Genomic DNA, 15672 nt, shown 5'->3' on the forward strand with positions numbered 1-15672 from the left:
TTCTGGGGGCAACTATACTAGGTATACTGGGGGCAACTATACTAGCTATGCTGAGGGCAACTATACTAGCTTTACTGGGGGCAACTATACTAGCTATACTGGGGGCAACTATACTAGCTATACTGGGGGCAAGTAAACTAGCTATACTGGGGGCAAGTAAACTAGCTATACTGGGGGCAAGTAAACTAGCTATACTGGGGGCAAGTAAACTAGCTATACTGGGGGCAAGTAAACTAGCTATACTGGGGGCAACTAAACTAGCTATACTGGGGGCAACTGTACTAGCTATACTGGGGGCAACTAAACTAGCTAGCTATACTGGGGGCAACTAAACTAGCTAGCTATACTGGGGGCAACTATACTAGCTATACTGGGGGCAACTAGTTTCACTGGGGGCAACTGTAATAGCTATACTAGGGGCAACTATACTACCTATACTGGGGCAACTATGCTAGCTAATACCTTAAATTACAGTTAGCTCCGTCCTCATCTGGTCATGACCACGTCCATTTTTCGCCGCGATGCGCTAAGCACGCCGCAGGTTGTGGCCACACCCATTTTTCGGGGGGGGGGGGGGGTGTCTTTTAATACCCAGCACCGGGTGCCAAAATCCCTAGGTACGCCACTGCGTAGAAGGGAGGGTTAGGGTTTTAATTATGAATCCAACAAATCACTGTTTCAATGCTTCCAGCCATGTGACCATGCACCAAGCATGCAAAGTACATCTAAATGCCTGCGTGTCACATATGTCAGCAGATTAGGCAGTGCTAAGTGAATATTGTTTCACTTTAAAGACCTCTGATGCAATTTAGTTAATTAAAGCTCTTATTATTACCTCTCATCTGAAAAAAACATATTTTTTGGAATACAAGATGCATTTTTTCTCTCCCAAATTGGGGAGGGTGGGGGGAGGTCAGTGCATCTTATAAACCAAATGTGTGTCCAGGTGTTCCCTGTCCCTACCACCCAAAGTCATCCATTGTCCCTGGTTTATTTAATTCTCCCTTGGTCATCAGGTCACGCAGTGGAAGGGTGCGGTGAATGGCCATGTCATACTTGCTGGTGGGAACAGGCGTCAGCCCTTCATTCGGCCAATGTTTCAGCACCGGGTAAAGGCGGCATAAATACTGGTGGATGCAGCCCGGACTTGCACCGTATTGGAGCTGCTCTGTGCATAGTCCGGGAATGCACATACGGTACATGTCCTTAAGAGCATAGCATGCCATGCAGGCTTGTGGCTTGACCCAAGGACAGCTGATGCGAACTGGTGCCGAGGCTCCTCCTCATACAGATATACAACTGCATTCACGGCTCTGATCGCACAGCATTTTTACCCATTACTGGCTTCATTGTGCATTGGTCTCCCCTTAGTATGCAGAAAGTGGAAGGTTCTTATATGAATTGCTATCAAGTTGATTACAGAAGCTTTACATAATGATATATTGAGTATTTGATTGTAGAGTATTTTATTATTAATTGTGGCACATAGTTCTGTACTACCTTTGGAAACAGATTAGCACAATACACTTTTATGCTGTGGCTAATACCACACCACCTCATTGTTTGGTTAAAATAATTGCATGTTGCACTTTAGTGATTTAATTGATTAGTTTTCATAGTGAGCTTCAGGCCTTGGTTGTAAGTTGTGCTAGCAGTTTCCTGCCTCACTTAGCTGCAACCATTTGCCAGCACATCTAGCCATGTCATGTGTGACTGTTAGAAGTGGTCAGCAGGGGTTAGTGTAGCTCCTTTGACCGAGACAGTTTGGGGGGGGGGGGGGGGGGGTTAAGGGGGAGGGGAGTTCCATAAGATGGCCCTGCACCATCTACTCACCAGGTTTAGTATTTTTTTTCCCCTGATTTTTGCCCGATAAACCTAGGCGTGTCTTATAGTCCACAAAATACCAATTTGTCTCTTTTCATTCACTTAATTATGTTTTTTTTCTTTTTATAAGCTAAACCTTATGTACTCACATGTACTGTACACATAGGCGTGCTCCTTTAAATAATTCCACATCATAGCGTTCTATTTTACTAGGCAACTGACAAAGGCAATTTTAATATGAAAAATAAAATACTGGAAAGAACGCCACTTTAAAAAAAATCCAAAAAATATAAAATAAGTTAAAATTCTTGCAGATAATGAATTTCTTTACAAAAGCTATCCACAAAATATATTTCTGCAAATCCATAACATTTCCCCAAACACTTGTAATATTTAAAAAAAAAACACAAAAATACAGATATTTTCTTTGATGTGGTAGTAGCAAAGTAATGAATGTCGATACTGTCTCTTTCAGCATGTTAGAAAATATCCATAAAAGGCTGAGTTCAGTAGAAGTGCATCAATTCGTGTTCCCTCGTGTCCTTCATCTAGTGTTCATGCGGAGCTGGTGGATAACAATGCTCTCTGGAAACAAGAAACAAGTAGACAGTGTTATAGGTTTCATGCAACAGCAGTTACAGTAAACCTGATATTTCCTTCAGCATAAAGGTCTGCCCTAAATTGTGTATGTGTGCTACCTACTACAGATCTCAGAGGTTTAAGCTGAGCTCCATTTCTTCCCCACTGGTCAATAGAGCTATTCCCCACACTAAGGACCGACATAGAGGTTTGATAGAAGGAAGGGGTGGGGCTAAGGCTGACTTCTACAAGAAACGCCAATTGCCCAAACACACTTGATATTATTTTCCTGAGGTTCTTCTTGCCACCAGTAGGTATGCAGGCACAGCAGTCATAGCTAATGACGCAGTGCCCTATAGCATAGAATATTTGCTGAATGCTTTTGCACTTTGCTCTCTGCATTTGCTACCCACCATCAGGTTGCACTAGGCAGGCATCAAGAACTACAATTACGAAATGATTTGACAGAGCATAACATTATCGTTTATACAGTCACTCTGTGTTTGCATCAGTTTCCTCTGGGTGCCCTAGTTTTCTCCCACTCCCCAAAAATCATACAGAACTGAACCTGACCCTAGGTTATGGCAAGGGTAGCAGATCATTACTGGGGTTCACCTACTCACACATGACCCGGGTAGCTTACTGAGCATGCTCTAAGCGGCTGCCACTCTCCTTGGCTTTCCCCTTATGCTTTGAATCTTCTACAGGAGAAAATTGCTTTACAAATTTTAGCCTACTGAATCATTAATAAAAGTGTGCATAACCAAAATACAGCTTGAGAACAAGAGTAACATAGTCAATACACAGATTATATAGACTATAATGACTTGAGAAATGGGTGGATGACATTTTTTAAGCACTTTTTTTGTAGACATATTGGAGACCTGTATAAAGCCTAAAGGTTGCCATTGTCAGTGCATTTTTAGCGAACTATCATATTTTCCATAAGATCATTCCCATCAAAAGGAAAGATTGTATTTAATCGAGCCACAGCATTAACAAATCCAATGTACAATCATATTTGTGATCCTATCTATGAAAACTCCACACCATTGATCATTTATTTAAGGAAACAATTGCTAATGCAATCGTTCAGGATCAATAGAACTCACCAGCTTTTTTGTTTTCATACAATACAATCAGGATCTGATTGAAATTATGATTGTTCAATAAAAATTGTACAGTTAATGGGCACCTTGAAACATGGCATGTAATGACCGGCATTATAGAATAATTCCTGATTTTGTGTAAAGATCTTCTAATAATCAATACTCAGAACATAATTATAATCATGTATCAATTTACTTTCCAAAACCTGAAATGCAGCAAGAAACGTGAGAATACAGTTAAACACGTCCATTTCCCTTAGAAAAATGACTAAACTAAATCATTTTGTTTTTCTAAATAACGATGTTTAGGTATGATTTTAACATGTAAACATTGAAGCCAGTTACCATAGTGTGCTTATTTACTTTGAGAATCAAAGTATGTGCATTTTATAGTCATACTTATGTCAATAAAGTCTTGCACATTAGAACTAATGTCATTCTGAGTGTGCACCAGTAGATGGCAGCATTGTGTCAGTTTGTGGAAAGTAATAGTAGTCATGCAAATCACATCTACAAAAAACATGGACATACAAATATCACAAGGGCAATTTTCGTTTTCATGCCCGCTGGCATGCAAGTTAACACATGCTCCACTAAATATACATCTTCTTCATAAGTTTCTATACTGTAAAACAATGCTCAGCTTAATTGTAATTGATTACATTGTTGTCTTGTGGATGATCTTTAGTCTGCTATGCATGCTGGGAATTTGCCCAATCAAAGTTCAAAAAAGCAGTTAGCATGCCTGTTCCATTGAAGGGATTGCCTCAATGCCATTTTCTTGTAGTGGTTTTTCCATTTCTGAACCTTAAAGAGAATCTGTACTCTAAAATTCTTACAATAAAAAGCATACCATTCTATTCATTATGTTCTCCTGGGCCCCTCTGTGCTGTTTCTGCCTCTCCCTGCTGCAATCCTGGCTTGTAATTGCCAGTTTTAGGCAGTGTTTACAAACAAAAGACATGGCTGCTAACCAGAGTGTGATAGGCTGAGAGGAGAGCTTGGAGAGGGTGTGTATAGCTTCTGCCTATCACAAGCAGTGCTGCACATTCCACACATTCCAGCCTGAGCCCGACAGAGCCGACAGAGGGAAGAAGATAAGATTTATTACAGAGACAGTGCAACTAGAAAACGCTGCAGTATGCCAGAGCACATTAGAACAGGTATAGGAACTTATAGGATAGAAGAATTAAGGCTCAAAATTTTGTTACAGAGTCTCTTTAACCTGCTTTCTGAATGTACTGCCCTGGTCCTGGCAGAAGTAACATCAAAAATACCCTAATAACCTCATCTACTCACTTTTGTTTCTCTTTGTTTCAAACTTCACATGAATACACTAACTACTGTATTTTTTGGACTATAATACTCACTTTTCCTTCCCCAAAAATGGGGGGGGGAGGGGAAGTCACTGCATCTTATAGTCCAAATGCAGGGAGTTCCTGACTTGTGAATGCCTGCCAATACGAACCTTCAACCTGTTTCAATGTTGGGGACTCCATGTACTGTGCACATGCAGAGGCGGACACATGAGGACAAACGGAGTACACAGGGGCACACAAAGGGGCCATAGAGGAGGACACAAGGGAGACACAAAGGGCATAGATGAGGGCAGAGGCGGGCACATGGGGGACACAGGAGGACACAAGGGGGACAGAGGAGGACTCAAGGAGACACAAGAGGTACAAGGGGGCATGAGGTACAAAGGGGGCATAATCCACAAGATGCCCCTTCACCATGGATGCACCAGGTTTAGTATATATTTTTTTCCTCTGTTTTTTGTCTTCTAAACCTAGGAGCGTCTTATGGTCAGAAGCATCTTATAGTCCGAAAAATACGGTACTTCCTGTCCTCTTCAACATCTCTGTATTTGCCCTTTTCTTCCATAAGACTCAACAAAAAGGAGATTACATTGACACTGTCCTGTGTAGCGTACCAGGGAATTGACTGGCAACACTCTAATCCAACCAGAACTGATATGCATACTTTGCTGAACTGATCTCCAAATTATACCCAAAGCTTAATCTCCGCTCTGGAAATTAACTTCTCCCCTGATCCAGTTTAGTCACCTCAACCTTAATCCACATGTAGGACTTCTCATGAGCATCTCCTCACCCCTGGAGCTTCCTTTCCTAATCCATTCCGGATCACACGTGATCTGCAGCCCTGAATTTTACCATAACATACAGCGGACTGAAATTAATGGATCAATTGCTGCAATGATTCTAAGTGGGCTTTTTCATGTGTATGTTTTATTGTGTCTGTTTTTGCATTGTGTGCTTCTGCACTAAACAATTCCAATGTTTTTTTTGTTAAAAGAAAAAAAAAAGCAATGGTATGAAATTTTTTTTTTTTTGGAACAGCAGATTGTGTTGCCTTTTAGTTGACAAATGGTACATATCCGCTCTGGGGTGGCAGTGGACCCTGCAAGGTTCCTGGAACAGTGCATCTGTACAATATGGGTGTGCTACCACTTTAGCAGAGGGTAAGCCAAGCCTAAAACATTCACATCCAGTGATGCCAATAGCTTTACCTGCCATTTTTTTTTCATATTGTGTTGGGGGGATTGATATAACAATTATGTTTGTCTGAATCAATGTTTTACAGTACAGAAACACATCTTGAATCATTTTGAGACACATGGTTAAGTTTTAATTCTGTTATTTTTTGACAACTAGATGGCAGAAGGACCATAGCTCACCAGTCTGTAGATCCTTTGAGCAATAGAGAGGTGAACAAGAAATAGGAAGTCAGGAATTAGTATAAATCTGAGAACTGATAAACAGGGAACTGCTTTTCATGGTAGCAGAACCACCTGCACATACCCCTAAGGCTTAGCCTCAGCCCTTTCCACCTCCCAGAGGGGCAGAGCTGCTGGCTGGCGACTTCTTCAATTCTATTTTCATAGACTGACTCTCGCCACGTGGCTCAAATTTTGACAGATTTCCTGCTCCTGGCACTGCCATTATTGGCTTGACTGCTTTCATACCTTTTGCCATGGGAATGCGGGTAGGGATGTGACGCTGGGAGGACCCATCTTGTGTTGTCTTAAAAGAAAAAGATGATATTAGCATTTCAAATATACAGCAGAAGCTAAAAATAGGTAATGCTTATTCTGCAATTCTACAGGCAGATAGACATCCCCCAATACTCAGGGCCGGTTCTCTCATGCAGCAAGGTGAAACATTTGCATCAGATGCAGAGATTACAGGGGCAGCATGTTTGTACTGTGTTTACACTAATAGCATGCAGTCAGAGTAGGAGGAAAAGTGAGAGGAGAGCGAGTGAGGTGAAAAGGTCATCATTGAGGAAAGGCAGCTTGTTGTGCTGTGTGAGGAGAATGACAGTGAGTGAGGAGAAGGGAGGCAGGAGAGCAGCAGTGTTTCATTTCACTGGCACAGCAGATGGGAGGAGGTGGCACTGCTGTCCTGACTGGGGAGGAATGGAGTGGCTGAGGGTGAGCAGTTTATTTGTCACAGACTCACAGCCAGCCAGTGTGCTATTGTGTTGAGCTGCAGCATGTCATGTGAAAAAATTAAATGAAGCAGAGTAAATTGTCGGGTGCTGTGCGATCATTCCAAATCGTGGGCACTTCCTCACAAGTTTACCTCAGCAAAAAGTCTAGAACCAGCCCTGCCAATACATTATTTAATACATAATACATGGTCATGTCTATAACTGCTCAAACTTCTATAGAGAAGCTCACAATCTAATCTCTACCACAATCATTTTCAAAGGGCATTGTTGTTGTTGTTGCTTTTTTTGGGGGGGGGGGGCAGTTACCTTATCAGTTATCATGTTTTGGGATGTGAAATGAAACTGGGATGCCTACTGGGAGAACATACAAACTCCATGTAGTGAGTATCCTGGTTCAGATTTGGACCCAGCACTGCAAGGCAAGAGTGCCATGCCACACCATAGTACTCCACCCCAGGACATTCTATAAAGGTGATTTCATGCACTGCATCATGGGAGGCTGAATTTTTCTTGGGGTAGTGTAGTTAATGTGCTTACATTTTAAATGTAGATTGTGTGTGTATGGGAGCTGATTTACAGCATAATTTAAATACTTACACACATAAAGTACTGCTTGAACTGATAACTTACCTCAGTGTTGGACTTTGCTCAATCAAGTTTAGAACTGCTGAAAAGGTGGTGAGAGACATTTTTTCCTTTTAAACAATACCAGTTACCTGGCTGTCCTGCTGATCTTTCTGGTCCCAGCAGTGTCTTAATCACACACCTGGAACAAGCATGCAGCTAATCTTGTGAGAAACATCTGATCTGCATGCTTGTTCAGGGTCTAAGGCTAAAAGTATTGGAGTATTGGGCAGCACGGTGGCATAGTGGTTAGCGCTCTCGCCTTGCAGCGCTGGGTCCCCGGTTCGAATCCCAGCCAGGTCAACATCTGCAAGGAGTTTGTATGTTCTCCCCGTGTGTGCGTGGGTTTCCTCTGGGTACTCCGGTTTCCTCCCACATCCCAAACATCCCCCTAAAAATTGGCCCTAGACTATGATACATACACTACACGAAATGCACATATGACTATGGTAGGGACTAGATTGTGAGCCCCTCTGAGGGACAGTTAGTGACAAGACGATATACTCTGGACAGCGCTGCGTAATATGTCAGCACTACATAAATACATAAATAAATAAATAAATTGGAGGCAGAGTACCAGCAGGACAGCCAGGCAATGTGCATTGTTTAAAATGAAATAAATATGTCAGCCTCCATGTGCCTCACATCTGGTTCCCTTTAAAGCGGAAATGGACTGCCCCAATGCCCTCTTTTTTCAGAAAGGCTGGGCATCAATGATTGCTTATAGGCTAACAAAGGCTGCCAAATTTAAGTTTTAACAACTGCATTCTTGTTAACGCTACCTTACCAAAAACATTTCGTTTTAAAGTTCCAGGACAGTCAGGATTCTTTAAAAAAATCTTTTCACTTTTTCACTTTGGAGACATGATGCACTTAAACATACGTTATCTCTATTCACGAATCTGTTAACAATGCTTCAATATTGTCACTCAGGTGGCTTCTCTTTGACTCATAACAACAAAGCCCGTTATCAAAGTTAACGTGCCTTATCAGAGTAGCATAACAAGCGCTACGAACTTATGCCTGCTAATTGGCAATGGCACTCGTCCTGCCCAGAACCCCTGCGGGTTCGTAGCACTCGCTATGCGACTCTGATAAGGCATGTTAACTTGTGACGTGTGATAACTTTGATAAGGTGTGATATTTGTCTTATCACGGTTTAGTGAATCAAGCCCGATAAACAACATTTGCGCACAATCACATGCGCGGTTCTCGTGAAAAGCGCATGTGATCGTGCGATAACCTTCTTTTATCACGTGAACTAATGCTGTTCACATGTAAACTTTTGTGAGCCGCAGAGTGCGTGATAACTGCTGTGATAGCAGTTATCACGCTTTAGTGAATCAAGCCCTTGGTGCATCACTTTTCATCACGGTACGCTCCCCGCTGCGACAGAAGTGGTTCCAACAACACAGACATTTGCATTGGAGTCTATGGCACCACACCAATCTATTTAGATTGTGGCGATGTGGCACTCATGTGCGAGTGGCTGAAAAACAGTGACATATGTCCTGTCCAGCAGGGAGCATGTTACTGTTCGGGGGCAAAGCTATGCATATTACCCTGTCCCCCTACTGTGCCGCAGGGTTATGTGCAAGGGAAAATAGTGTGGTGCGCTTGTTCTGCAGGACAATCATACTGCACTATATGTAAAACTTGCCTTAGAAGTTTGTCAATTGAAATGATTGGGAGGTAGTTTTTGTACCAAACCTTTCATACAAATTGGAGAGATCCATATATTTTAGATTAGATGAGAATGTGAGCCCTTCTGAAGTACAAACCATGTACTCTGTAAAGATCTGTGCACTATATTAATACACAGTAAGTGTGCTTTGTGCATTTATGTTCCGCTGTACTTATACTTTGCAATAAGAAGTGAGGTAGTTGTTCTAGTCTAAGATACAGTGGAAGAGGTTCAGCACTGCGTAATATGTTGGCGCTTTATTAATACAATAAATAAATAGATAGATAAATGGGATAATTGAGATATTTTGTTCCACACCACTGGCAAATGCTTGATATCCCCTAATGGGGAATTGATATCAACAACATGAAAGCACTACTTACACTTGGGGCCCTTTTACATTTACCGCTTTGTGACGCGTCACAGTACTTTCTCCTACTGCAACTCATCCCAATGGCCATTACATGCAATGGAACACGACAAACTACCTGCAATGTGACGCGATGCAGCAGGTAATGGTAGTGCTCCGGGTAATGCAAAAGTGCAGAAGTGCACATTCCATGTTGATTTTTTTTCTTGGGTTGCATCGTGGCTATAATGAATGGTGCGACTTTTCGGTGCCGATGCAGTGCAATTATTCCAAATAGCACCACATCAGACTGCATCAGACCAATGGTAAAAGCACCCTCAATGGGCACTGTTTCACGTTTGTTACAAGTTTGCTTTATATTATATAACAATAATGAACAAGCAGTATAGATCATTTAAATGGCAAATAAAAATATTTTTGGTGCAAGTGGTGTTGCTTTTAGATACATAATTGTGAATGACAGTAGTTTATTTTAAAGCCCAGTTCCAGGGGAAAAATGAATTTAGTGTAAGAAACTTTGGGGGAGGGGGGGGGGGGTTATTGCTGTTTATAGCACCATTGGAGTGAGTCTCCCTCACTTCCTGTTCCTGGCATATCCATGGAGTTTTACAGCTTTAATAAAAAGAGAATCAAGTAGGTAGACCGCTACTAGCCCCCTTGTAGATAGGTGGTGCCTGGCAACCCTCCCCAGGCCAACATATATTCAGCGAAGAAACTTTCAGCACACCATGAGGTAAAATCCAGGAATCTTTATTTAGCACATCCAAAGAAAGACAAGGCAGTGAATGTGTTTCAGACACACAGTCATAGCTAAGACTAAGGACTTCTGTGTCTGATACCTTGGCTGTCTTTAAAGTGAACTGAGCACATTCTCTTTCAATGGAATCTCTCCTGGCATAGAAGCTGCCATGTTCCCCCCTCCCCTTCTCACATTCCTTATTTACAGAAGTCAGAGATGCTATCTTGACACATGGACACACACTAGGTCTTTGAAGAAACAGTCCTAATTACTAACCCCCTTTGTTGTCTAATAGCATTGTTCACCTCTTGGTAATTAGCCCAATAAAACAATTAGGATCCTGAAAGCTCTGCGGCCGGGGACGGCCGGGCAGCCCTGCTGAAACAGGGTAATTAATATACTTTGAATGTAAAATACAAGGTAAAATGAAAGTTTATTTTAATAATGAAACAGATTGTTGTCATGCATTTTTCATGTGCTGTAGAAATGTCCTGAATGATAAAAAAAAGGTGCTCGGTTCACTTTAAATGAACTAAATAAAAGTTTCCTGGATTTTACATCATGGTGTGCTGTGTGTTTCTGTGCAGAACTTTTAATGAGAAGACTAGTGGTCCTGGGGGCAAGAAACGAGGCACAGCACTAAAAACTAGGCATGGATGCTAACTCTTTGTTGCTGTTGCTGTCATCGTGGCTGAGATTTCAACACTTTCTATTTGGACAGAAAATAATGGAATTCTCACATACAGTATTAGGAGACAGAACAACAATACAAATACAACTGTGGTTCTAACCACATAACACGCTATCCTAAATTCATTTTTTTACTGGAATTGGGTTGTATATGAAGAAACTTGCACTTTTGGATCACACCAGTTCATATGTCTACTCACCACTGATTGGGTTGAACGTGTAGAAGATGATGTTGCAGGTGTTATAGTTATTGAGCTGGTGACTTTACTTGTAGGTCTGGCAGAGAGGTTGGTCTTAGGAGATCGCAGTACAGTGCCAGTTGACAACTCTTTATTTTCTGAAGTAATATTTAAAGGTCTAACAGTTATGACTGGGGTTGTTCCTTCTGAAGAAACACCATGATTTCTCTTAAACTGTGAGCCTAAGTGGATGTGGATTTTATTGTCTTCTGTTGTAATTATGTTTGCATTAGCATTGTATTTTCTAATGGGAGTTGGTACAGTCTGTTTTTCTGGAGTAACTTTAAACACAGCACGACCCATAGTCATTTCTTGGGCATCTGGGGAAACAGATATCTCTGGAGATGCAGCAGATGTTGATACTGTGAGTATCTGAATTGGAGAGGTAGGTCTGTCCCCAAAACTGGATCTGGAACTTTCTGCAGGTTTTTCCCGTGAATAAGTGGTTATAGTCACAGGAGACATAGACCTTTCTGGGCTTAATGGACTATTGGCAGCTTTTCCTTTTTGAGTCATGATGCCTGGAGAAGGAATAATTGTAATCCTTGGCTTCTGTGTCCCTAAAGTTGGTATTACTGTAGTACTTGAAAAGAAGTCCTCAGCAGGTGGGCTAGTTATTTCTAGAGTAGCTGTACTGTTCTCATGGTCTGGTGTTACTCTTATATGAAGAGGTTGACCCTGTTTTGGAGAAAGAAAAACTTCACCATGATGACCTGTACTTTGATTTGGACGGACCGCTCTTTCTGGTGTGACTGAAGTGGCAGGTGTACTATTTTCCCTTTTTTTCATCCAAGGAATCCAAGATTTTCGCATATTTAGATCATTAGCGGCAGGAGGGTACCTCTCCAGCACAGGCGACCTCTCTGAAGGTTTTTTAAGTCCAACTTGCCTTAAATTACTCATAATGTGGTTCTCTTCTTGGAAGGATTTCCTGATGAACACTGCTGGAGTTTCATCTTCAACAGATTCATTATTTATCACATCTGTCTGTACTCCTGTAGATGTCACTGGGACATCTACCATCCTTCGCCCATTCATGCTTGGCCGTATAGCACGACTGTATCGTTTTGACAACTCCAATTCTTTTGTCAGATTCATGACATCTTGTCCCATGTTTTTGTTTTTGTTTTCTTCTTCTATAAACCTTTTCTGAAGAACCGAGTAATCAACTTGAAGTTGTGACAGCTGATCTTCTTTGTTCATCATGTCATGAACCTTTTCTTTAAGTGCTTGCACCTCTGCCCTTAGGTCTCTGTTTCTCACCTCCTCCACTCGGATTCTGTGTCTAAGCTCTGCCTCTTGACTTACTGCTTCTCCTTTCTCAATAGCTTTATTCTTTGCAATCTGACTTTTTAGCTCTTCAAGTTGCATGGAAAGTACATTTGCCCTATCTTGCTCAGTTCTAAATTTCCTTTCTAGTTGGTCATATTCATCTTCTGTTTTCATCAAGTCTCCCTCAACCACTTCCAGCTGCTGAAGACGATTTCGAAGCCTTTCAATTTCTAAAAGTAATTCTTTTGTTTTGTTGTCATCTTGATGTACAGGCTCAACATTTTTCTTTGTCCTGCTACGTGCAACTTCTCTTTCAGAAACTTCCATGTTCTCCATTCTTTTCATCAACAGTTCTACTTTACAACTTAATTCACAGTTTTTTTCTTCCATGCTTCTCAGTTTGCTGATTGACTCATTTCGCTCATTAGTCAAGCAAGAAACTTTTTCCTCCATCTCTGACTTCAACTTCAAAAGGTTTTTGCTTTCATCTATGAGCTTTTCTGTTACCTCCATAACTTTTCCTTGTTCAGTTTTCAAGTTTTTGTTTAGGTCATTCACCTTTCCTTCTTCCAGTTTTATCTTTTCCATCATGATTTTTCTTTCATCAACCAGCATAACAGTGAAAGATTTCAACTTTGTTAAATCGTCTTTTAAACTGTGTTCTGCTTTTTCCAGTCTTCCCTCAACGGTTTCTAATTCTTTAACTCTCGTCTTCACCAATTCAACTTCCTTGGTCAGCTCTCTTGTTTGTGTTTTTTCTTTATCCAGCTTTACATAAAGCTGGGAGCACTCAGCCTTACTTTTCATAAAAGCCTCCTCTATTTTTTCTAATTCAGCCATTCTTTTCTGAAGCTTTTCTACCTCCAATTTTAATTCCCGACTATGATGCTCTTCTTCATGGAGTTTTTTCTGTAATTCTTTGCACTGTGATTCTGTTTTTGTAATCTCCTCATCTTTTCCTTCCATTTCTAAAACACGCTTTCTTAAGTTCTCTACCTCTGCCATTAAACTTGAATTTCCACATTCTCCGTTGGCTATTTTGTCTCGTAGTTCTTTCAACTCTTCATCAGCTTTTTGAAGATTCTTATTTGCTTCTTCCAGTTCTTCAATTTTACGATTGAGACCCACCAACTTAAGTCGGAGATGACGGTTATTGGACTCTTGAGTGACCAGTTTTGTAGACATTTCCTCATGCTCTTGAGAATACTTAGAGGTTTTATGCTCAAGATCTAATTCCAATTTAATAACTTTCTGGCTGTCTTCATTGGCTTTTGCACAGGCTGCTTTCAGTTTTGCCTCAGTTTCTTGAAGTTGTAGAGTAAGATCCTGAATCTTTTGGCTCTGTTGACCAAGCTGTTCAATATGCATTTGTCTTTCATCCACAAGCATTAGTGCAAATGACTTCAACTTTACGAGTTCATCTCTAACTTTATTGAGTCTCTTGGTATATTCTTTGTCTTTCCGCACCTGGTAGACTTTCTCCTGCTCCAGTAACTTCTTCAGTCTGTAAAACACATCAAACATTCATTTTAATATGTATTTTTAAAATGTAAAAAAAAACCCTGATATCTGTTGTAAAATCTCATTTTTATTTGCCAACAGTAACAAGACTTCTGCTATAACCAGGATTATATATACTTAAAAAAATCATGAAGCAGATGTGTCACACTATTACTTGATCAATGTGTAATTCTTTGATTGCCTACTTGCAATCACATGACTATAAGTCACTGTTGTTTCCTGTGTAATATAGGGCCTGTTTCCACTACATGCAGATTCTGGATGCAAAAAAACTGACTACAGTGAATGCCTATGGGCCTATTTCCACTAAATGCGATTTTTCTCATGCAAATTTCCTATAGGCATTCATTGAAGTCAGTTTTCTGCATCCAGAATCCGCTTGTAGTGGAAATAGGCCCATAAGGAAGAAGTAAAAATAGTGACACATCACTTATTTGCAACTTTCTTATTGTGATCACATGTGCCACTCGCATTTCCTGGTTTATCCTACAGGATATATTGATCCTATGTTATTGCTATAATACATAATTAAATAATGCCAATGTCTGCTTTTATAGTGTATGGTGTTTTGTGACACTATATTCTTGAAATAATACGTTTGTCATTTTTTGAGGAAAAGCCACTACAGGTAAATTGTGCATTGTATTCTTATTTAACCACTTGATGACCGACCCTTTACCCCCCCTTAAGGACCAGCGTTGGTTTGATTGATCTGTGCTGGGTGGGCTCTGCAGCCCCCAGCACAGATCAGGGTGCAGGCAGGGAGATCAGATTGCCCCCCTTTTTTCCCCCCTATGGGGATGATGTGCTGGGGGGGTCTGATCTCTCCTGCCTGCTGTGGGTGGCGGGGGGGGCCCCTCAAAGCCCCCCTCCGCGGCGAAATTCCCCCTCCCTCTCCTACCTGCTGCCTCCCCCTGGTGTTCCGGGCTGCACAGGACGCTATCCGTCCTGTGCAGCCAGTGACAGGATGTGGTCTGTCACATGGCGGCGATCCCCGGCCGCTGATTGGCCCGGGGATCGCCGATCTGCCTTACGGCGCTGCTGCGCAGCAGCGCCGTACAAATGTAAACAAAGCGGATTATTTCCGCTTGTGTTTACATCTAGCCTGCGAGCCGCCATCGGCGGCCCGCAGGCTATTCACGGAGCCCCCCGCCGTGATTTGACAGGAAGCAGCCGCTCGTACGAGCGGCTGCTTCCTGATTAATCAGGCTGCAGCTGGCGACGCAGTACTGCGTCGCTGGTCCTGCAGCTGCCACTTTGCCGACGCACGTTATGAGTGTGCGGTCGGCAAGTGGTTAACATACTCCTTTTGAACACCATATGGAAAAGATAACCATAGGCAGAGGAAGAGAGATGACCAATGATATCCTAATAATTCTGGCTTACATACAATTTCAATGCAAATTGTATGCAGCTTGGAATTGGGCTCAATCAAAATTGACAGAAAGAGCATTTGTTTGGCCTAATTCCAAACAGATACAGTTTGCAGCCTAATTACTTTAGATCTGTAGTTCACGCCCTGATGCACAAAACTCTTCTCATTGACC

General features: G+C 41.6%; 1 protein-coding gene across 3 annotated transcripts in view; it reads right to left on the reverse strand.

The window, feature by feature from the left end:
* Window positions 1–1449: 1449 nt before the first annotated feature.
* Window positions 1450–15672, reverse strand: part of FILIP1 (filamin A interacting protein 1) — a 236118-nt gene continuing 221895 nt past the window's right edge. For 2 of the 3 annotated variants that reach the window (XM_068281503.1, XM_068281506.1), the window contains exons 5-7: window positions 11294–14108; window positions 6335–6556; window positions 1450–2409 (exon numbers count right to left, since the gene is read on the reverse strand). In XM_068281503.1, coding sequence (XP_068137604.1) covers window positions 6350–6556; window positions 11294–14108 — 3022 coding nt within the window. In that variant the 3' untranslated portion in view covers window positions 1450–2409; window positions 6335–6349. The remainder of the gene's footprint in view (window positions 2410–6334; window positions 6557–11293; window positions 14109–15672) is intronic. The other variant, XM_068281507.1, reaches the window with a different exon arrangement.

The sequence above is a fragment of the Hyperolius riggenbachi genome, chromosome 4 (assembly GCF_040937935.1).
Source record: "Hyperolius riggenbachi isolate aHypRig1 chromosome 4, aHypRig1.pri, whole genome shotgun sequence".
In the NCBI taxonomy this organism is placed as follows: domain Eukaryota; kingdom Metazoa; phylum Chordata; class Amphibia; order Anura; family Hyperoliidae; genus Hyperolius; species Hyperolius riggenbachi.